This window comes from Rhipicephalus sanguineus, chromosome 10 (genome assembly GCF_013339695.2).
Source record: "Rhipicephalus sanguineus isolate Rsan-2018 chromosome 10, BIME_Rsan_1.4, whole genome shotgun sequence".
Classification (NCBI taxonomy): Eukaryota; Metazoa; Arthropoda; class Arachnida; order Ixodida; family Ixodidae; genus Rhipicephalus; species Rhipicephalus sanguineus.
The window spans coordinates 87,364,283-87,387,816 of record NC_051185.1 but is presented as its reverse complement, the minus strand read 5'-3'; the positions used below and the strand labels follow the sequence as shown (position 1 = coordinate 87,387,816).

The 23,534-nt window shown below is 49.4% G+C and overlaps 1 protein-coding gene across 1 annotated transcript in view; it reads right to left on the bottom strand.

Annotated features, from left to right (window-relative positions):
* Window positions 1-21,684, bottom strand: part of LOC119406577 (ornithine decarboxylase-like) — a 154,488-nt gene extending 132,804 nt beyond the window's left edge. Inside the window, 2 exon segments of the mRNA XM_049420145.1 lie at window positions 19,541-19,901; window positions 21,482-21,684. Of these exon segments, the coding sequence (XP_049276102.1) occupies window positions 19,541-19,901; window positions 21,482-21,684 (564 nt within the window).
* Window positions 21,685-23,534: the final 1,850 nt, after the last annotated feature.

Below are 23,534 nucleotides of genomic sequence, written 5' to 3'. Positions count from 1 at the left end.
CCCGTGACCGCTGGAAATCTTTTCGTTTCCGTATAGCCACGGAGGGAACGTCCCTGGTATCGATCGCTCTGTTGTCGTTTCGACGCTATACCTGTTCGGATCTTGTAGTGGAAAGCCGCTGCTCGGCCGAAATAATTAATCTCGTCGCTGTCACCTGCCAGGTGGGCCGCCACGTCAACGGTGCCTTCGAGGCAACGACACCATGACGTATCTCGCGTGGTCATTGTAGCGTGTCCGGGTCGTATGGATGCACCATTTTTGTTTTTCCTGCAACAAGACACCTCCACTTGCCGGCACGCCCGCTGAAAGCTAAATTCTGGGGTTCTAAGTGCACAAGCCACGATCCTACCACGCGCGCTCCTTTTTGTATTTCTATGTAACCGGTCCGTTGCAGGTATAACCACTGCCTTTCGCAAACCGCGCCCGAATGCCTGGGAGCGTTCCAGATAATTTTAGAATCGTCTCATAGGCTTAAGCGCGCAAACGCTAGCAGTTAACTTTATTCTGGAACTAGCGCGGCTACCAGCGATAAGACTCGAATGTTCGATGGCGAATGTAAAATGCTGACGCGTCTAAGCGCAGATGAGATTACTCGACGGACGAGGACTGTTGTCGCCGCTATCAGGGCACAGCGTGCATCGCTTGTACATACGTTTTCATTCTCCGCGCACAAGTTCACCCAAATAAAGAGTTTCGTCTTAAGCACACTGACTACTGCCTTCGTCAACGGCACGACCACGTGACAATATTATGGAGGCACCCATTAGTTGAAGGCTACAGGCTAACTCTGTGTTATTTAACGTGCACCTACGTCTAGGGTCGCGGGGTTTTTTTGCATTTCACCCTCATCGAAATGCGGCTCCCACGCGGCTCGAGTAACCGCGTACTAAGGCTTAGTAACGCACTACCTCGACAATAGTAAACATATATTTTTTTTTATTTATTTTGTACAATACTGCAGACAGTAGTCCAAGCAGGAGAGGGTGTACATAAAGAGACACACAAAACGGAAAAAAATCAAACATTACTACGTAGCATGGGTGATGTGGATGGTAATGAATTCCACTCTGTGATTGTTCGCGGGAAGAATGAATATTTATACAAGTTAGTTCTTGCGAATACAGGCTCGATGTAATGACTACGCTTGTGCTGTGAGGCTCGACCGATGTGCTTGCTCAAGTAACCGTCAGTTTTTATTCCAAGCTTACCAAATAAACAGAAGCCAAAAACTTCAAACGTGCCTCTTTTCTCCTTTCAGACAGTGGCTGTAATTCGGCCAACTGTAACATAGCCGAAGGTGAATCAAGACGTCTGGAACGTTTGCAAACATAGCGGACAGCTAACCTTTGAATTTTTTCCAGTTTTTCTATGTTTACCTGGGTGTAAGGATCCCAAACAGCACTGCCGCATTCCAAGGAGGGTCTAATCATTGTTCTGTATGTCATCAATCTGAGGGAAGGAGGGGATTCGCCCAACTTATGGTTCAGAAGGCCTAATTTTTTTCGGGCTGTGGAACTTATGTTATTTATATGGGTCGACCAGTTAAGAGTGGAAGTTAATGTTATTCCTAAATATTTGCATGCCTGAACTTCTTCAAGAGGGTTATTTTCTATATGATACGTAAAAGGAAGTTTGTTGCATTTGTTAGTGATGCTCATGTGCACAGTTTTCTGCAGGTCAATTACCATTTCCCATTTATTGCGCCATTCTGCCAATTTATTTAATGTGCCATTCAGGGTGATCTGGTCAGATACAGAATTTACAGGCGTAAATATGACGCAGTCATCTGCGAATAGTTTCAAACAAACAGACGAGTCCGCTACATCTTGAATGTCATTAATATAAATGTTAAAGAGGAGTGGTCCCAGGACGGACCCCTGCGGAACTCCTGAGTACACATCTAAGAACCGCGAACTGGATCCGTCAACGTTTGCGTATTGTTTTCGATTTGATAGGTATGTTTTAACCCAGTGAATAATATACAAGGGTGAACCAATTGCTCTCATTTTTTATATTAACTTTGAATGCACTACCCTGTCAAATGCCTTGGAAAAGTCTAATAGTATTAAATCAATCTGACCACCTTTGTCAAGTACTTTGGTAAATTCATGAACTGTTGTGACTAATTGAGTTACAGTGGAGTAGCCATGTCGGAAGCCGTGTTGTGCATCAGTTATTACGTGTTTTTGCGCTAAAAAATCATTTATGTATTTCGCTAATATATGCTCAAGCATTTTACAGGAACAAGAAGTTAGGGATATAGGACGGTAGTTATTTATCTGTAATGGGGAACCCTTTTTAAAAACAGGAATGACTTTTGCGACACGCCAGTCGTCAGGTAACGTAGCCGTATCGATAGACTTCTGAAAAATTGCTGCTAAAAGGGGAGCCACTTGTACTGCATATCTTTTAAGAAAGGCGTTTGGAATATTATCCGGCCCTGGCGACTTCTTAATGTCTAAGCGCAGGAGAAGCTCAGTCACGCCTTCAGTAGATATACTAACTGTGTTAATATTTTCGTTATCGTAAAATTCTTCGGAAAGCGACTGCGTGATAGGAGAGCATGGCTTCGTAAAAACACTTTGAAAAAACATGTTGAATGACTCAGCTATTTCTTTTTTATCGGTAAGGGCACTTCCGTTCACAAAAATTTGATTTATTTTGCGAAAATCTTTTTGGGACAAATACTGCCAAAATTTGGCAGGATTTTCCGTCACAAAGCGACCGAGCTTAACAGTAAAGTAGCGCTCTCTTGATTCTTGCAACTTAAGCTGTAAGTCGAGAGCTAAACTTGAGATAAGGGTCCTGTCATATTTTTGTTTTCTATAACGTTTTATTCTACGTTTTAACTGAATAATTGCTCTCTTTATCCACGGGTTATCTCGACCTATCCTTTTAATTTTACCTGGAACGAAGGTATCAATGCAATGCTGGCAGCATCTTTTAAACTTTGTCCACAATGTGTTGACGTTATCATCACAGAAAGAAAAAAGGGTGTCTTCCAAATGGAGCATAACATTTGAGTCGTCAGCTGCATCGTAGTTTTTAACATTTATCGATTTAGGGTTGCATGAATGAGGATTACGTAGAAGGACACATGTAAGATAGACTAAGCTATGGTCTGAAATGCCCTCATGGACTTCTGCTGTACACTCACCAAGGCCAGTGGAGCATAGGACTAGGTCTAAGATCGAAGAGGATGTAGCAGTTACACGTGTAGGAAGCAGGACTGTTTGGCAAAAGTTGTATGCCAGCATCGTGTCCAATGAAGTTTCTGAACTGGTCACATCACTGGGGCCACATGTCAACGTACACCAATCAGTACTCGGAAGATTAAAATCTCCGGCAATAATTAGGTTCTGATTCCGGTAATGGTCTAGGTGATCGTACAGATCTAACAAGAAATTGGGATTAGCACCAGGCGGCCTGACACTCCAGCCACTACGATCTGATTGCCTGATAAATTAATTCTACAAAAAACGCTTTCGTGGTTCGAGTCAATGGGAGGTAACGGTACCGACGGCAACATGCTTTTAACAAGAATCGCTATTCCACCTCCTCGTGTAGCGCGGTCTTTGCGATAACCCAGGAAGCACACATGGTCTAGAAAACGTTTTTTTAAGGGATAAACGGAATAAAACGGATTCTAAACCAATTTCGACGTTTTCAAAACGTCACAGAAAATCCGTATTATATCCGTTTTTGATAACGTCTAAAAAACGTACTTTTTGAGACCATTTTGGTCTGGAACGTATATTTCAAGACGTTTGTTCGATTCTAAACCAATTTCGACGTTTTATAAACGTCACAGAAAAACCGTATTATATCCGTTTTTGATAACGTCTGCAAAAGGCATTTTTTGAGACCATTTTGGTATGGAACGTATATTTCAAGACGTTTGTTCGATCCTAAACCAATTTCGACGTTTTAAAAACGTCTTGTTCGTGACGTCTAGAAGACGCACTTGATAAGACGTTTTGTCGCCCAGCAGCGGACTGCGCGCCACTTGGCCCATGCATGCATGGGCATGCATGAACCACCGCGAATTGAAATAAATTTGAACTCGAGCCTGCGCACGCCATCTCTCATTGCGATAAAGAAAGTAACGCGCAAAAGGATAAAGGCGTATGGTGTATACATTGCATCAGCAATAATGAAGACTTCAAAGTTAGTTAAGCAGTAAACTTTACGTAATTTACTGTGATTTTCTCGCAGCGATAACCGTCTAATTTCCGCACGAAGGCCTTAGCGCTGACTGTATCCATCCGCGCGGCCGTTGCTTCTGCAATGTCAGTTAAGTTCGCCGATTTCGCATGGGCGGTCGAGCTCACCGGCCATGCACTCTTTTACTATATTTCGTGCTTGTGTCGTGGTTCGTGGAGGCTATAAACGAAGCTGTGAAGAAAATATACTTCGCTGCGTGTTAAACTTGTGGACCCGAATGCAAGTATGTCTGTGTGGAGCAACTGTTACGGTCACTGACGGTTAGAGTCCCGTAAGATTCTCTGCGGAAAACTTCACTCATCAGCTTGCGCGAGGGACGCTCTCGCAACTTCCTTTCTTCTATGCTCGAGGGACGGGCGTGGTTACTTTGATGTGCGATTAGTTTTCTGTGGATTTGCGGATACTGTAAACCTCGGGCTTCTGTCATTTTTGAAGGTAAGTTCATTTTTACTTCATTTGCGCTCAGTATCTGAGAACTATGGCAAATTAAAAGCGTGTTCCATTGCACCACGGGCTGCATGTGCGACATGTTTCAGCAGCACGTTACTGCGGGATTTATTCAGCACACATGATAAAGCTGTCTAAACGTAAATGCACGTCATGGTTTCCGTTCATGCTCGAACGAACATGAGCGAGAACCATATTTATATTTTTTAACCTAATTTCAGTAAAATGACTGTCTTTTCTTGGCCGCTTGATGAGGTAGTTTCAAGATGCACATTAGCTCAAGCTACGTGTGCCGCGTAAGAAGCAGTTTTCGAATAGGGTACGCAAAGATAGCGTTCGTTGGGCGCATATGCTATTTCCGCCAGTAAACGTGAGTACGCAAGAGGATGGCGTACGACGCATGCGGAGCAGCCAGTTTTACATCATCATCAGCCTGTCTACGCCCACTGCAGGGCAAAGGCCTCTCCCATGTTCCGCCAATCAACCCGGTCCTGTGCTTTTACAATGGATACGCAGAAAGCGTTTGTTGCGTACTTCGCGTTTAATGCACGAGCAATGGCGATGAACGAACGCAAAGCTTCGCGCACCCAATTTTAAAACTGCACTGTTGGAAGTTACGGCATGTGTCATCTGTTTTATTGTGCCACTGAAGTTTGTGGATGAGAGAATCTTTGCAGCGACAGCGTACTGGTTCATGGTTTCTTCCACAGTAGTAGCTGCATGTAACGAGACGCTGGTCACGCTTTTCCGTTAGTTCCGAATTTCTGAGGGCATGAGAGTCAAATACGCGTTTCACGGGGAGGAGTTCGGCATTTTTTCGCAGTGCTGCCTTGACTATCTCGATGCGCTTTCGGACTTGTGATTTATGTTTCCCCTACTCTGTTAACCTCCTCCTTTCTCGGTAAAGCCTGCAGCTCTTAGCAGAACCAAGAGGTTCTATTGCGTGTCTTTTGTGCCTGGATAATATAGCAGGCTCTCTCTCTGTCGCCGTACGGTGTTATCGAGTTTTCAACTTTTCACACCGTCCTATAGGTATAATAACAAATAATGAAATGATCTTTTCTCCTATTTATTGCAAATGGTACTTGCCCTAGATGTTTAGAAACAAAGGCTACACCAACTAAATTATTACTTTCTTCTTTTTGATGGGCTGACTGACAGGTTTTAGTATGAAAAAAGATGGATGTCAAGAGATTGACATTTTCCTCTTTTCCTTGGAAACTTTCAAAAACAAAAGGTCACAGTTTGTAAAGCAGTTAACTTTTTTGAGCGTCTTTGCTTGTCGGCATCTTCAAGAAACTGCACTAGGGATATTGTGCTAAAATATATTTGACGTGGAACGCTGCTCCATGCTGCTAATGGCACAACAACTTTCGTGTGTATGCTATTTGTAGTGTTCTTTGCAGACTTCCGGATGTGCCTAGTGATTTCCATCAAGTACCTGTCATGAAGCCATGTGTTCAGAGTGACTTGCCACACATTGTGATATTTTGACACTGAGCAATGTGATGTACTAAGTGCAATACCCTGATCTGCCTCTGACAATCCTGAGTTTACAGCTGTGTGCTTACTGAGTAAAAAATGGGGAAGAGTCCCAATTTATTTAGCTGATGTGTCTTATCATAATATTAAATTGTTGTTTTAGCCTGACATTTTCTAATACTAGGCATCATAAAAGAAAGATGTTTTTTTATCAGGCTGGTATTTTCATATTCCTAATTTTTATTTATTCATTTTAGTAAGTGGCTCATTCATTGTAATTTTTGTGGTCGTTTCGATAAGCTTTCTGTTCATACATTTTGTTTTCGCGCTACAGTTACTTTAGTTGTACTTTTTGTTATATGTCGCTGTAGTTTACAGTGTTCATATTTTCTGCTAGCCATGGCACATTTGAGCTTAACTGTGTGCTCTCTAGGGATGTCAGACCATAATTTCTGTGATAAGTTTTGTACGCTGCATTTCGAAGCCTGAAACCGTTACTTCTTTAGTGGGCGCCGTTTGAAACACGTATGCTGCATCCACAAATATTTTTAGCCAACGTCTAAAATGGCGCCTTTTCTTCCCAACGTCTATCTTACTTCCGTAATGATGCCAGAGCTTTTTCCAACATTTTTTTCAGTGAGAAATGTTCCAACAGAGGCAAGTTGTAAGAACGTTCCTAAAAGTTTCATTTTGTGAGCAATACTCTTTAGCAACAGTGATTTTGCAACAATTTACGTTCTTTTTTCATTACGCATTCTTGGCTGGGTGGGTCAAATATTATTTTGCAGTTTTGTTTTGTTATTAGTGATTTCAACACATTGGAGTCGATTTCCACTAACAGTGGTCTTAAGTAGCACTACTGAACGATTGTTTTGAAACGAAGGGAGACACACACCAGGTGCTTGATGCATGCCTCCTTTCCTGCTTAGAATGCTGTGTTGGAGCAAGATGGCGAGTTGGGCCTGTTGGTTTACGTTCATGTTTGGAAAATTAGGTTGAAGCACAGTGAAAAAAAACGTGGACAGTAGAATCGGACAGGAGTAAGCGCTCTCCTGTCCACTTCTACTGTCCACTTCTTTTTGGTGTGCTGCTGTGTTGGCTGCGGCTCGGTGTATCGGATTGGTAGGGCAGATTCATCAATGTGCGATAACTGCAACTGCATAGAGACTATCGATCATCATTTGTGCCGCTGTATGCTATTTCAAAGACATCGCCGAACTCTCCAGTGTGCCTTCAGGAGACTTGATTGTCGGCCTTTTCCCGAAGGAAAAATCCTGGGTGTCTGTCTTCATAGCACATCAGCCCAGAAAACCACACGAGCCCTCCTGCAGTACTTCAAGGCACCAAATTGAGTGACCACCTGTGACACGCTCCTCTGTGTGTGTGTTGTGAAATGTGTCTCTTTCTCTCTATTTTACAGCGAAAGCTGTTATGAGATCATTTCACCGGCCGTTTTTGGTGCCGTAGATGTCCGCCGCCGCCGCCGCCGCCGCCGCTGCCGCCGCCGGTGTCCGTAACCAGTATCGCTCGAAATAAGAAAAAAACTAAATAAGAAAAAATTCCAGGATGGAACGAGGTTCGAACCTGGGCCCGCTGCGCGGGAGCCCAGTATTCAACCTCTGAGCCATGCTGGTGCTTGAAACTGCTTTGCAAAAAGGTCCTATACAGGCTTCATGTCGGGAACGAACCGCATGAGCATATGCAATATAGCGTGGTAAAAGAGTAGAAACAGCACCAAGCGTCGCACAACGCGAATTCTGTAACCAGGCGTCACACAATGCGAATTGCGCAACGAGTAGGTTGTTGAATGCTTCCAACCCATTACAAAGAGCTCTTCCATAATTCTTCATCGTCATCACGCACAGCATCAACAAAGTGCGCATAATGCCTTACATGCGTTTAGCAGGTGCCACGGCTGTCTGTAGAATGACGAAAAATGGCACAGTACCTACTGCCCTACTTCTCAAAAATTAAAATGATTTATTGCGTAGTGAATTCCTCGCAAGTGCACTTCTGTTGGTTGCCAAGGAAGCCCATAAGGCTCCCATGATCCAAGTCCTCAGGGTCTCAATAAAGTCAATTTTCTCTCTCTCTCGTTCTACGTTTCTCTGGTTAAAGTGTGTTATAAAGCGTGGTGGGACAGTTAAATGACGACCGGGCGTCACACAGTATGCATTACGTAACTAGTGGGTCGTTTAAAGCTTCCAACCCATTACAAAGGGCGCAACCATAATTATTCATCGCCATCAGCCACCGCATCAACAAACTGCATATGATAGCTTACATATGGTACCTCGCTTCTCCGCAGAACAACGAATAATGTCGTGCTGGGTGCTTCCCAACTTCCCAAAAATAGCGCTTTGTGGCGTAGTGGGTATGTTGCTAATGTACCTGTATTAGTAGCCACAGGAGAGTTTATAACGGGCTCTAGAAATGCCGCTCTTCCAGCTTTCGCTGTGACTGTGCTGCGCTTTCCGCGCAGGCCTGGCGTTTTTTACTCCCTCATTCTCCTCCCATGAGTAGAGTAGCAAATTGGACGCTAGTTAACCTCCCTGCATATCCTCTGTTCCTTTTCTCTCTCTGTCCTTCCTACAAGAAAAAAGTTCAGCGGAAGATGAAGCGTTGAGGAGACGTTTCATCGTGAATGCTTGTCTTCGTCAGGGTACTGACGGCAGGGGCGTAGCCAAGGGGGGGGGTACAACCCCTCCCCCCCCCCTAAAAAAATTTCTGGCTACGCCCCTGGCTGACGGAAACTAGACCCCTTGTCGAGTCATTGGTTTCAGCGACATTCCCTTTTCGACAATTTCTCTTCACTTCATCTTTGCGTTTGATTAAGTAAAGCTAACGAGTCGACGCTTACATATTGCAGAATGGCTGTGCCAGATCCTAAGTTTTGTCATATTGCACTGTTAGTTGTTTGACAACAATTTTGCGAATGATGAAAACAAAAAGTGTTATTGAAGGTTGGATACTATATAGCTCCATTTAATTTACCGCGATATTTTGCATTCTTTTGCCGCTTCTGAATAATATTATATAGTCGCATGCTATATCTCATTTCGTGGTTTTTACGTTTCTATGCTGTACAGGAATCGTTGCTGTTTTGCATAATAAATTATGAAATGACCACTTTTGTCTGTGAATCTACTGAGCTTTCACTCTGTAATAGTAATTACAGAATAAAGTAACTGTAATTACTATAAGAGAGGGGGCTTCCTAAAAGCGTGCACTGTTATAATTGCATGCGCAAAAACAAAACAGCTAAAAGAAAAGAGATCCTGCATGACGTCCTAAAAACGTTTAGAAAACGTCTTTTCCAAGACGATGCAATGGGATATTTTATTTTTAAAATGAGATTTTTTGCGACATTTTTAAAACGTTTTCTAGATTGTCTTAAAAACGTTTAGAAAACGTCTTTTCAAAGACGATGGAATGGGATATTTTTCTGTTTTAAAAATGGGATTTTTTGCGACGTTTTTCAAATGTTTTTAAACCGTTTTCTAGAACGTCTTGAAAACGTTTTTTAGATCGTCTTAAAAACGTTTTCTAGATGGTCTTAAAAACGGATTCTAGCCGGACATTAGACGAGATATAAAACGCTTTCTAGACCTTTAGCTTCTATTCCGTGACGTTTTCTAAACGTTTTTATCGTCTCGGATAAACGTTTATAAAACGTCAATTATCCGTTTTGTGCTACCTGGGAACATGTGTATGAAGGCGAGGAAAAGAAACTGTCTGGAAACTGTCTGTTCATAAAGATATCATTACCAAACTAGACAGTGTCCTGTCTCTTATAAATATGATAAGATAATCCTTGCAGCACAGCATAATCTTTCGTAGGTTAACGAACAAGTCCGAAATAGTATGCTGCTAGCTGTGACTTGCAGAAACCACCGGTAATAATAATATTAATATCTTGCGTTTTGCTTCCAAAAACACCCTCATGATTATGAGAGACGTTGTAGTGGAGGGCTCCGTAAATTTCATCCATCTGGTGTTGTTCAACGTGCGACGAGATCGCACAGTACAAGGGCCTCTAGCATTTCGCCTTCATCGAAATGCTACCGCTGCGGCCGCGATCGAAACCGCGACCTTCGGGTCAGCAGCCGAAACTGCCAGTATATTGTCTGACTGGTCCTTGTGAACATTTTAAATGTTGAATGCTAATCTGCTGCATTCTACTATTCGACTTGTAAAGGTATAAGCCATTCATTTTACGAGATAAAACTACGATGTTATTATGAACTATGCCGCAATGGGAGACATGGCACTGATTTACACAAGCTGGGTTTTCTTAACGTGCATGTAAGTCTCTGGGTGAACGAGAGTACCTGGATTTCTTGCCTGCTGAAATGCTGCGGCTATGGCCGGCGTCAGAGCAGCGACTGCCGTCTGCGCATTGCAACATCACATAATAAAGTCACTAAGCTTACGCGGGAAATCATTCCCATTCAGTTCGAAAGAAATCTGGAAAATTCCGCCAACCCACCCTGTCTTTTCCCTTCGTTTCTCTCCCTCCGCGAACTCACATTTCACAATATAGCGATCGAAAAAGTGAGGGTGGTGCTTCCTCAGCACCAGTACAACATGAGCAATCAAGTAGATCCAGGAGTGGAGCGTCGCACTGATTGAGCACTCCAGTCACTGAGCTCTGAAGTTCGAAGCCAATGGTGTATTTACTGCACCTGGGAATGTGCATACACACCAGGCTTCCCCCATTCCTTCGCCCGCACGTTCTGCCTAGGAGACTGCGCTGACCAGCTCGGGACCGCAGAAGTACCGTCGGCATACCCAGTGGGCACGTGGAGTAAAGCGAGTGAATGACGTCATGATCTATGGGCTCAACTACAATGAACTATTTGAGGTGTAGTGGGCACACTGGCGTCGAACGCGTTACGCCACCGATGTCTCTCTTGGGAACAAGTGTTTATCCCAGAGGATACATTGATATCGACGATCGTGACGCGTGGCGCGCAGCAGTGTAAGCACCCGTAGCTCCTACGCGCGTGTCTCCCCTCTAGAACTGCTACGCACCAGGTGTCGCTACCGACGAGATGAATGAAGCTTCTGTGATCACGGGTAACATCACCACATCCGCTGCCGCTACCGCGCAGTGAGCCCACTTCTAGTTCACTGTAGATGAGGATCACTCATCTTCATTCAAATCAAAGTTTCGCTTTCATTCTCTCTGATCCATTCTCATTCCTATCTTCCTCATTCAAACAATTTAACACGGTAAAACCGCAATAACCGCTGGATAATCACTTCAAAACTCCCAGAGTACGAACACAAGAAGCGGTGGTAATATTGTTACGGAAAATGACACGAGGCGTGACTATTTACAAGTGTATTTACGCTGATGTGTACAGCATCGAGCAAGATGGAGGACAGCACCCACAGCAGACAGCCAGGCCAGTCCTCTTTGTCGTCTTCTGTACGCAGAATGTCTGGCTCTTGATGGGTTAGCTACGTAGCATTACCCCCGGCGGTAAAAGCGCCGTCTCGGTGCGCTTTAACCATGTTCTTCAGAAGGAGGGCGGTATTGTTTTAGCCGACTGACGTGCACTACGTCACTGGGCGTGTTTGCAGGCGGGCTAGTCTCGGAAACGGGAACGATCTCGTAGGTGACGTCCGTTACCTGGCGGACGATACGGTACGGACCCATGTAGCGGGATACAACTTCTCGGACAGGCCGACACGACGAACCGGGCACCACAGGAGAACTAGGGAACCAGGCGAGAAACGAACGTCGACATGCCTGCTGTCGTAGAGGGTCTTCTGGGCTGCTTGTGAAGCCGACAGCCTAGAGCGGGCTATCTGACGCGCGTGGTCGGCACGAGCGATAGCATCCCGTGCGTATTCGCTCGGCGGAGATGGAGTAGCCGGAAGTAGGGTGTCCAGTGGTAACGTCGGATCACGGCCATAGAGCATATAAAAAGGTGAGTAACCGGCGGTATCATGACGCGATGAATTGTAAGCGAAGGTCACGTGAGGTAGCGCCAGGTCCCAGTCATGGTGGTCAGATGAGACATACATGGAGAGCATGTCCGTGAGAGTGCGATTTAGGCGCTCGGTGAGGCCATTTGTTTGGGGATGGTAGGAAGTGGTCAACTTGTGCTGCGTTGAGGAAGAGCGTAAAAGATCGTCAATGACTCGTGACAAAAATGCGCGGCCACGATCGGTGAGCAGTTGACGAGGAGCGCCATGGTGTAGAATGACGTCGTGGAGCAGAAAGTCGGCAACGTCAGTAGCAGTGCTGGTGGGGAGCGCTCGAGTGATGGCGTACCTGGTCGCATGGTCTATAGCAACGGCGACCCACTTGTTGCCAGAGTTGGACTCAGGAAAAGGGCCGAGAAGGTCTACACCAACACGGAAGAAAGGTTCGGTAGGGATGGAGATCGGGTGAAGGAGTCCAGCAGGGGGTGCGGCAGGACGCTTCCGACGTTGGCATTTATCGCAGGAGGCCACGTAACGTCGAACGGACCGGGCGAGACCGCGCCAAAAGAAGCGGCGCCGGACACGGTCGTACGTGCGAGATATGCCCAGGTGGCCGGCAGTGGGCTCGTCGTGAAGCTCATGCAGGACCGTTGAACGCAAATGTTTAGGCACGACGAGAAGGAACTCGGGGCCATCGGGCAGAACGCTACGACGGTACAGCGTGCCATTCACGAGGACGAACATGCGGAGTGACGCGTCGTTAGGGGCAGATTCGAGACGGCTAATGAGTGATCGCAAGGAAGCGTCGCGACGTTGTTCTTCCCCAATCTGAAGAAACTGAGACATGGACATGACGCTGGGGCTAGGGTGGATGACCGATCCGTCTGGCTTTTCAACAGGGTAACGAGACAAGCAATCGGCGTCCAGATGGAGGCGTCCAGACTTGTAGGCAACTGAGTAGGAGTACTCCTGAAGACGCAGCGCCCACCGGCCAAGTCGTCCAGTAGGATCCTTCAGTGAAGAAAGCCAACAGAGCGCGTGATGATCTGTTACGACACGGAATGGGCGGCCATACAAGTAAGGGCGGAATTTTGAAACCGCCCAGACAAGGGCAAGGCATTCCCGTTCTGTTATAGAATAGTTGCGTTCAGACTTCGAGAGGAGCCGACTTGCGTACGCAATAACACGATCAGTGCCCCGCTGAGTTTGGGCCAATACTGCACCGATGCCGTGACCACTAGCGTCTGTGCGCACTTCTGTAGGAGCATCTGGGTCAAAATGTGCAAGAATAGGTGGTGTCGTTAGTGCGGTGATTAGCTGAGAAAAGGCGTCAGCTTGGAGAGGACCCCAACAAAACGGGACGTCTTGTTTCAGAAGGTCAGTGAGTGGGGCGTGCGAGTGCCGCAAAGTTTTTCACGAAACGGCGGAAGTACGAGCACAGGCCCACAAAACTGCGAACATCATGGACAGAGCGAGGAACGGGGAAGTTCGTTACAGCGCGGACTTTGGCCGGGTCTGGTCGTACACCGGAAGCGTCAACGAGGTGGCCCAACACAGTAATTTGACGAAGACCGAAGTGGCACTTCGAGGAATTGAGCTGGAGGCCAGCTTGTCGGAATATTGATAGAATGGTCGAAAGGCGTTCAAGGTGTGTGGCGAAAGTGGGTGAGAAGATGATCACGTCGTCCAAGTAACACAAGCACGTCGACCATTTAAATCCTTGAAGCAGCGTGTCCATCATTCTCTCGAAGGTTGCTGGAGCGTTGCAAAGACCGAAGGGCATGAACCTTGAATTGGTAAAGACCGTCAGGGGTAACGAAGGCGGTCTTCTCACGATCCATGTCGTCTACAGCAATTTGCCAGTAGCCAGATCGGAGTCGAGAGATGAAAGAAGGTGGCGCCATGGAGACAGTCGAGTGCGTCGTCAGATACGTGGAAGAGGATACACGTCTTTCTTGGTAATTTTGTTGAGGTGCCGATAATCACTGCAGAAAACGCCAGGAGCCGTCTTTCGTCCTTTACTAATACCACGGGGGAGGCCCAAGGGCTAGACGATGGTTCGATGATAGTCTTTCGCTAGCATTTTGGCCACTTCTTTTTGAATCACTGCTCGCTCCTGGATGGCAGACACCCGGTAAGGCCGACGGTGGATGGGGCAGAGTCACCTGGGGGTTAATTCGGTGAGTGACAATCTTAGTCTGGCCCAAGGGACGATCATGATGATCGAAAAATGTCACTATAGGAGGCCAAGACCTGAGAAAGAGCGTCGGCCTGATCAGGAGAAAAGGTCTGATACATCATGTTTCGAAAAATGGGCGGCGTCAGAACCGGGCAACCGTGAGACTTCACTTGGTCCGGGGCAGTTACGGCGACAAACGTTGAGCTGTGAGCTGTTATAGCTGTGAGTTGGGCGAGCGACATCTGGTAGGGCAACACTTGGGGGATGAGGCCGAAATTGAGGAGCGGAGGAAGACGGAGTTATCCACTATGGTGTATGATGCAGAACTATCGGGTAATTGACTATCGATAGTATCGAAGTTTCTTTGAAACTATCGATAGTGTAAGAAACGTATCGATAGTACGACTATCGATAAACTACGATAGTCGAATAGGGTAGTACCATTGGTAATATTAGTAGAGATTACTTACTGCCACGCGTTTTATTGCTTGTTTTGATGTATTCGGTTTCACCCACAACTGTTAGATGCGTTGACGCGCCCGCACCGCAATGTTTGGGAAGTTCGCGATTGTTGACATTTTAATGTTACGCGCCGGACGCGAATATTCAAGTTTATTCGAGAGCTTGCGCGAGCAATAGCGACAACACTGGAAGGTTTGAATGACTGATGTATAAAAGATGAAGCCGTCCACCGATTGTCAGATTACCTCGACGGCCGGCGACTGTTCTCGCCCGCAATCAGTGCGCAGGCCTGTATCGCTTGGTATTCCGAGTTTTGATTCTGTGGCACAACTTCGACCAAAAAGAGAGCTCGTATTTCCCAGTCTTGCTGTAGCATTCTTCACCACCTCCAGCCCGTGACAAACTATCCATAGTGGTGCCAATAACGGAGGCTTTTGCTGGCTGGCCATATTACCAAAAGATTTGCGATAGTGCCTACTATCAGCTTCGCTTAATTTATGAGGAAATTTTTATCGAGAGAAATTATTGCGCAGTGAAAATGGCGGCATATGTCCATCAATATATAATATTTAAAAAGACAACCAGTTACATCCTTACAATTAACAAACTTAGTTCTTGATATTTGGTTTTATTTGCAATCATCAAATACAATATAAAACTGAAGCCTCGCAGTTCCACCCCATGTAACGGCTTCCTTTCCGCTACAGCTTAATAGTTTGACTTTATGACCAGCGAAGCACTCTGGTGAAGAACCCAAGCACGTCGACTTTCTTGCCCTTCAGCCTGCTCCTCCGGCTCCACTATGTACCCACGCGCGCGGGGAACCAGATTTATTCTGCAATGAGTTCGCGCTGTTGATTTTAAACTATCGATAGTACTTACTATCGATAGCACTATCGATAGTAATCTTTTACCATCGATAGTTCGATAGTGGACTCAGCTATCGATAGTATCGATAGTAACCATCGATAGTTCTGCATCACTACTATGGTGGCGATGGTATGCGGCCACAGTAATATTGCGCGTAAGTCGTGCGTCTGTTATAGGTGTAACGAGTAGTCGCCGTCGGGAACTGGAGGAGTCGATGACAAACAGACGTACGTCACTGCTCGAGGTGCAAGGCGAACAAAAGTGGTTGGGCTCAAGCGGCTGACTGGCTTTTCACAGGTATCGGCGAGAAGAGGAAGATCGAGGCTGACTGTACCAGAAGAACAGTCAATTAAGGGCCCGAGTGTGCCGAAAGGAAATCAAGGCCAAGTATGAGGTCCATGAGGCAACGAGCTAGAACGGCGAAAAGGACGACGGTGTGAACGACCGGCAATGCTGACACGAGCAGTGCACATTCCGATTACTTTCTACAGTACCGCCATCGGCAACACGTATTGCCTGTGTCGTGGACGGCGTCCATAATCTTCTGCAAACGGCTGGCGTAGAAGGGGCGCTCATAATAGACAGGTGCGCGCCTGTGTCAACGAGGGCGGTCACAGGAACATTGTCGACTTTTACTTCAAGCAGGCTGTGGTGTGTGGGCAGCGTCAGTAGAGGATTTGTTGGCGTCGACGGTAATTGCAGCTTCACCTCCATAAGCTGCAATATCTAGTTTCCTGCTGCGAGCGTCCAGAGAAGGTCGGCGAGGGAAAGCGTCGAGGTTGCGGAGAGCGGGATTGGCGGCGTTGCGGCGACCGCGAGCGGGAGTAGCGGCGAACGGGCGAAGTAGCGTCATTGGTGAGAGGTTCGTGAGAGGACGAGTAGAAATTGGAGGGTGCAGCGGCTGAACGTGTAGAAGTGGTAGGGCGCATGTAGGTAGGGTAGGTCTGGCGTGGTGGGTTTGACCAGCGGCGACGGCAATAGCGAGAAACGTGCCCTGGCTGGTGACAGGAAAAGCAGATAGGCTGGTCATCGGGTATTCGCCATTCCGTAGGGTTGCGGAAGGGCACTGTAGGAGAGGATCGGCGAGCGTTGCCTGGGGATTAAGGCCGTACTGCAGGGCGAGTCAGGGGACATGCTGAAGGAAGGCCGAGGTTTGCAAACTCCTGCCTGACCACAGCTTGAATGAAGGCCACCGATGGCTGTGAAGGGTCAGTGGTGTGTGCTGTAAAAACGGGTGGTTGAATGGGAGCAGGACAGGCAGCTTCGATCTCCCGACCGAACAATGCGTGTGACATTGTCATAGGTGGGCGGCTGGGGAGCGGCTTCACAAGATGAGGTTGCGGCCGTGTTGGGAAGCCGCGTAAATCTCTGAGTTATACGGCGGTTCTTGGCTTGTTCAAACCGTCGGCACTCTTGATGATGGAGCCGACGGTGGCAACGTTGGTATAAACAATCAGGTTGAAGGCATCGTCTGCGATCCTTTCAGCACATGCGATACCTACTCCGACTCAGGCATGTGCTCATCAACCTGGCGACAAAGGGGCGATGACGTCGTGAATGTACGCGACGTACGATTCCGTAGAGGTCTGTGCTCGAGTTGCCAGTTGATTCCGCGCAGCCATCTGTCGTCCAGCGGTGTTGCCAAAAAGGTCGCGGAATCTTCTCTTTGAAGGATTCCCAGCTCGTAATGTCAGATTCGTGCGTCTCGAACCACACCCGCGGTGGGCCATCAAGGTAGAAAAAGTACGTTGGCGAGCATAAGGGTCGGGTCCCACCTATAGCTGGCACTGATGCGTTCATACAGGTTGATCCATTTGTCAATGTCAACGCCATCCTGTCCGGAGAATAACGCCAGGGTCACGAGCAGGGAGGTAGGACTACGTAGGTCGAAGCCACGGGAGGGGCAGGCGGTGACGACGATGTTCCGTCAACTTGTGACATGGTCGGACCCGCGATGATACGGCCGTTGCGGAGCTTCGTGATGGTACAGGGAACAACTAGCGCCTCCACCACAAAGATGTTACGTAAAATGACACGAGGCGTGACTATTTACAAGTGTATTTGCACTGATGTGCACAGCATCGGTCAAGATGGAGGACAGCACCCACAGCAGACCGACAGGCCAGTCCTCTTTGTCGTCTTCTGTATGCAGAATGTCTGGCTCTTGATGGGTTAGCTACGTAGCAATATAATATGTGTGATGTGTGTGTGTGTGTGTGTCGAGGAATGCTTGCGGGTAGCAATCACTAAAAAAAGAAAAGTTGCCTTTACTAACGTTTCAGCCGTGACACCGCCTACGTAGGTCAGTGTCTTGCGAAGTCCATGCCACAGCCCAAACGTTATGGAATGCATTTTTTTCCGGTTTTTGATGTGTGCTACCTGGAAGTTCATTCATTGTAGAAAGCGTCGCGCGCATGCGCCGTTGCTCGACATGCGTTCCCTAGTAGTCGCGAAGGCAACACCACCTCTCACCGTCAACTCCTTTTACTCTTTTATAAGCACAGAATAAATCGAGAATGCCTAATAACGTGCGTATTAATTTTAAAACGCATTTTTTTTCTTTAGTAAATAGCAGCGGACTGCGTACAGCATTCTGCACATCTCATTCGTGCACTATGAAGGTTGTGGGATGACGTGAGGCGTTCACTTTCCCACATATTTCATTGCTGCTTGCTCTCCGATGTACAACACAGCCGCTGTCGTTCTTGCGGGCGTCTTCTTCTCACGCGCTAGGCTCGAACTTGCGGAGCACCTGAAGCGCAACTTCGTCGTCTTCTCTCGCGTTGACGGCTCGCCATAGCCCCCCCCCCCCCTCTAGCGAGGTAGCCAGTGCGCGAAGGAGCGAACCTTATGAGTAGCTGGTAGTTGCTACTGTTTGCGAAGCGCGTTCGTCTGGTGTTGGAGGATAGCTTGTCGTCTGCGAGGACGGCGTCGGTGTCGAGGAAGGCCGGCTTAATGCGGTCAATGGAGACACTGTCCTCGCGTCCATTAAGCAGCAGGATATAATGCTTGGGGCAACGCTTGATGACTCTAAAGGGTCCGTCATAAGGCGGGTTGTAGTGGTGGTCTGATAGCATCGTGCCGTACGAAGACGTGTGTGCAATCCCGCAGTGCACGACTGATGAAACTTGGGCGTGAGTGTTGACGTGGTGGGATAGGAGACACGTCTTCATGGCGTTCCTGATGCGACTGGCATAATCAGAGACGTCCATTGGTGGTACCGGAGACACGTCGAAAAACTGGCCAGGAAGCCTTAAGGTCGTGCCAAAAAAACGAGCTCAGGCTGAGGAGCAAGAAGCGTCGGTGCGTATCGTTCTGCGAAGGGTGAGGAGGACGAGTGGCAGTCGCTCCGTCCAGGGTATCAACGATCGTGAGTCCATGAGCGAGGCTTTGAGTTGGCGGTGAAACCGCTCACCATGCCATTCGACATAGGGTGGTAGGCTGTCGTCTTGATGTGGTTGACACCAAGCATGCGGGACAAAGTCCGGAAGAGCGCGGAGTCAATTGACGACCTCGATCCGTTGTGTGGTCTTGGCAACTCCATAGCGGTCTTATCCACACGGTGATGAGTCCGTGGGGCAACTGACTCTGCGGTGAGGTTGGTGGGCGGTGTGGCCTCAGGCCACCGCGTGAACCGGTCTACGCACGTTAATATATACCGGCTGTTTTCCGATGGGGGCAAAGGGCCTACGAGGTCCAGGTGCACGTGACTGAACCGCGAGTCCGGAGGTGTGAAGGGTACCCCTGTGGGCTGACTGTGTGACGCTGGACTTGGTTTGCTGGCACTTCAGACAAGCACGTGTCCAGCGGCGGACGTCGATGTTCATACGTGGCCATATATATCGCGCTGTGATGAGGCGTTGAGGTCGCACGTATGCCGGGGTGCGACAAGGAATGCAAGCGTCAAAGATACTGCGGCGAAATGGCGCTGGAACGTACGGGCGAGGACAAACCCGTAGACATGTCACAAACGAGGGGAATCACGCAGCCTGGAAGTTGGACATCTTCGAACTTGAGGGAGTTCTCTTGGCGTCGGAGAACCTGAAGTTCGCTGTCCTCCTGTTGTGCAGGAGCCATGGCTGCAAAGTCGACTGGCGGGCGCTCATCCAACGTTGCGTTGATTTCTACGCGGGATAGTGCGTCAGCCACGGGGTTGTCTTTGCCACTGATGTGCCGGATATCGCTCGTGAACTCCGATAGGTAGGCAAGCTGGCGGATCTCATGTGGGGTGTGGGCAGCCTTGGTAGCGGTCGAGGTAGACGTGAGCGGCTTGTGGTCGGTGAGGATATGGAATTTCCGACTTTCGAGGACGTGACGAAAATGCTTGACAGCCAAATAGGCCGCGAGTAGTTCGCGACCGAACGTGCTGTAACGGGACTCGGTCTGTGAGAGTTTCCTAGAGAAGAAAGCGACCGGCTGCCAAACTCCGTCGACCAACTGCTGCAGGACTGCTCCGATGGCGACGTCGGAGGCGTCCACAGTGAGTGACGTGATGGCGTCGCTCTTTGGATGCGCGAGGAGCGTTGCGTTAGCCAGAGCTTCCTTGATGGAACTGAAAGCTGTCTCAGCGTCGTCTGTCCAGGAGATGGAAGCGTTCGGCGTCGTTTGACCGGAGAGAAGTGCATGTAGCGGTTGCGAGATGGCCGCGCAGTGTGGAATAAACCGACGGTAATAGTTGGCAAGCCCGAGGAATTCACGCAGTTTCTTCGTAGTTGTTGGCCGTGGAAACTTCAATATAGCTTCCACGCGCGCCGTCGGTGGAGAGATCCCACGGGAATCCACGCGATGGCCAAGGAAGTCCAATGAGGAAACTCCGAACTCGCTCTTCGATCCGTTGACGACAAGTCCATATTTCCGGAGCCGCGTGAGAACCTGACGCAGGTGAAGTTCGTGATATTCTGCTGAAGTGCTGAAGACGAGGATGTCGTCGATGTACGCGAAGCAGCAGGTCAAACCACGAAGAACCTGGTCCACGAACCGTTGAAAGGTTTGTAGCGAGAGAGAGACGTGAAGGCAGCCGACGTGGCCGTGCCGTTCTCGCTGCTTTATTAGAAGGTCATGGAAGAAGCAGAGCGGCAGCGGCTGCCGGTGCCAGCCCCCAGGAGCGTGAGCCCGTTCTTAACTGCTCGCGCCTCGAGCTCTGAGCATACACTGCACGAGAGGCGCGGTGCGTAAGTGGTAAAAAGGATGATGATGAACGTGAGGGATGACGATGCCGCTACAGATTACTCCCCCCCCCCGCAGAAATGAAGCCGAAATGAAAAAAAAACGATGGGGGCGTATATACAAGAATTTTGCTATCGCGAGATAAGAGGGTCCGAGAAGTCAGGGTCGTGAACGTGCAAGGGTCTTCGGGAACCGGAAAGTCTCTGGCGGGCGGCTTTGGGAGAAGCGCAGCGGACGAAGAACCGGGCGAAGGTACGCTGTGGTCGTACCCAGGTGGGTCCCACGGCGACTTGATGGGGCCTTTCGGTACCGCACCGGTTGTCGCGAGTGAGCGCGGCTGAGAGAGGTGCCCGCAGATGTAGTTGAGGGCGGATGCAGATGTCGTTGCAGTCGTCGGCGCAGCGTTGACCACTGGGTCATATGACGGGGGGCGCATCGGCGCAAGTGGGTATCGGTCACATGACGACGCACGATGGCATGTCTCCGCAACGCATAAATACCCTTGAGGGAGATGGCTGCACCGCGTGGTAGCGTTGAAGGGTGGGTGTGAAGATTCTGCTGTGTTTGGCGTCGAGCGCGGTGGCTTCGTCGACGTAAAGTCACATGCGGTAGACATGTGTGGCGGTTGGGCGTCGCTGCCGTTGCGACCAGTGCGCCTCCGTAGCGGGCACTTGTCGGGTGGATGGTGTCCTGCGTCAAGGGTTCCACGGAAACCTGTGGTGAAGTTGAGCAGGCGTGGTCTCTGCTGCAGGTTCGGACGGCGAACCTGTGCTTGTGGAAGCCCCTACGGTGGTCGGCTCACGAGGGCTGGTGCGCAGGTCGGCACGCTGGATGTCTGCCTCTGTGGCTGGCGTGGTATATGCGGTCAGCTCTGGCGTATGCTGACCAGGCACGTCGTCCTCAGGCGCATCAGTCATAGTCGCAGCGTCTCAGAAGTTCGGCCATCGGTGGTTAGGGACTGGGACTTCTGCTGCGAGAGACTGCGAGGGCGAGGCTGGTCGCTGCTGGCAAGATGCGCACAGTGTCGAGGTCGATGGAAAAAACGGGTGTCGTCGGACATCATCGCTGGCGATGCCTCCGCAATTGGGGGGTCGTATAACGGGCGTGACGAAGTCCCTGTCTATGGCAGACTCCAGGGCGTGCGGCGACGTAGCCGTCGTGGAGCCTGCCGTGGCAGAAGTGTCATGGGCCATGGAGGTCGGGGAAGATGTGCAGATGACCGGCACGTCTGAAGGACCATGGGCCGAGGCTGTCGAAAAGACAGAGCTCTCAGTGGAGTGGCCGATGGCAGCAGGCACTTCCTGTACCTCGTCGGGCGGGTGGTCGGGCGCAGGAATCGATGCGCTGGTGGCCTGACGTGAGGTCGGAGGAGTCGTAACCGGGGAAGGTAGGTCGTGGTCATGGGAGGGCTGCGGGCCGGGTGGTACCGCTCGCGTTGACGGAGGGGAAAGCCGGAACTCACGGGTCCCCGGTAGCGGGCGGTACGTCTCGCCGTAGCAGGCCAGCACCGCAGCGCAGAGGTCGTCATATGGCTGCGGGCTGGAGGACGACGCGGCGAACAGATGACTCAGCTCAGCCGGGAGGGCGTCAACCAGGATCTCGTGCATGAGTGGCTGCGCGGTGACACCATTCACCGCGAGGCAGGCGTCGAGCTGCATAAACCACGCTCGAGGGTAGGCCGGGTGAAACGGCGGAACTGGAGGGTAGAGTCGCGGAAGCATGGCAGGGGCCGCTGGAAGGGCGTGTTCTCCGGGTCACCAATTGTAGCGAGAGAGAGAGACGTGAAGGCAGCCGACGTGGCCGTGCCGTTCTCACTACTTTATTAGAAGGCCATGGAAGAAGCAGAGCGGCAGCGGCTGCCGGTGTCCAGCCCCCAGGAGCGTGAGCCCGTTCTTAACTGCTCGCGCCTCGAGCTCTGAGCATACACTGCACGAGAGGCGCGGCGCGTAAGTGGTAAAAAGGATGATGATGATTGTGAGGGATGACGATGCCGCTACAGGTTTGTGCTGCGTTTCGTAGACCGAAGGGCATCCGTATGTATTCAAACATGCCAAAAGGTGTTATTATGGCAGTCTTTGGTACGCCGGAAGGCTCGACAGGTATTTGGTGGTATGCCTTCTCTAGGCCGATTTTACTGAATACGGTGGCAACCATGCAACAATGCCGTGAAGTCCTGGATGGTGCGGTATCGGATAGCGGTCCGGTACCGTCACTTTGTTGAGGGCGCGATAGTCACCGCACGGTCTCCAGTCACCTGATGGTTTGGGGACCATGTGTGCGGTGAGGACCAGGCACCGGAAGAAGGGCGGACGTATCCGAGGTCAAGCATGTGCTCGAATTCTTCCGTGCAATCTTGTAACGGTCAGGTGCGAGACGACGAGCACGTGCAAACAACCGGTGCTCCTACTTTCACAATGTGATGAGTGACATTGTGGCGCACTGGGTCTTCAAGCGATGGAGCACGGAAGAGGTAGGAAAAATTCTTCCGGAAGCGTAGACCACGGCGGAGAGACTTTGGCATGAGCTTGCACGAGACGTAAGGGTGGTAACTCGATGTACGCCCTTGAACTGCTGGGTGGGTCTCAGAATCCACGGGCGGCTATGTCGTAGGTCCACCACAAGCTTAAAATCCCAAAGAAATCCGCACCGATAATTGGTACACGCACGTCGGCGACTAAGAAAGTCCAACGAAAATGTGCGTCTCAAGCCGATGTCAAGCGTAACAGACCTCTGTCCGTAGGTCCGTATGGTGGAACCATAACAGCAG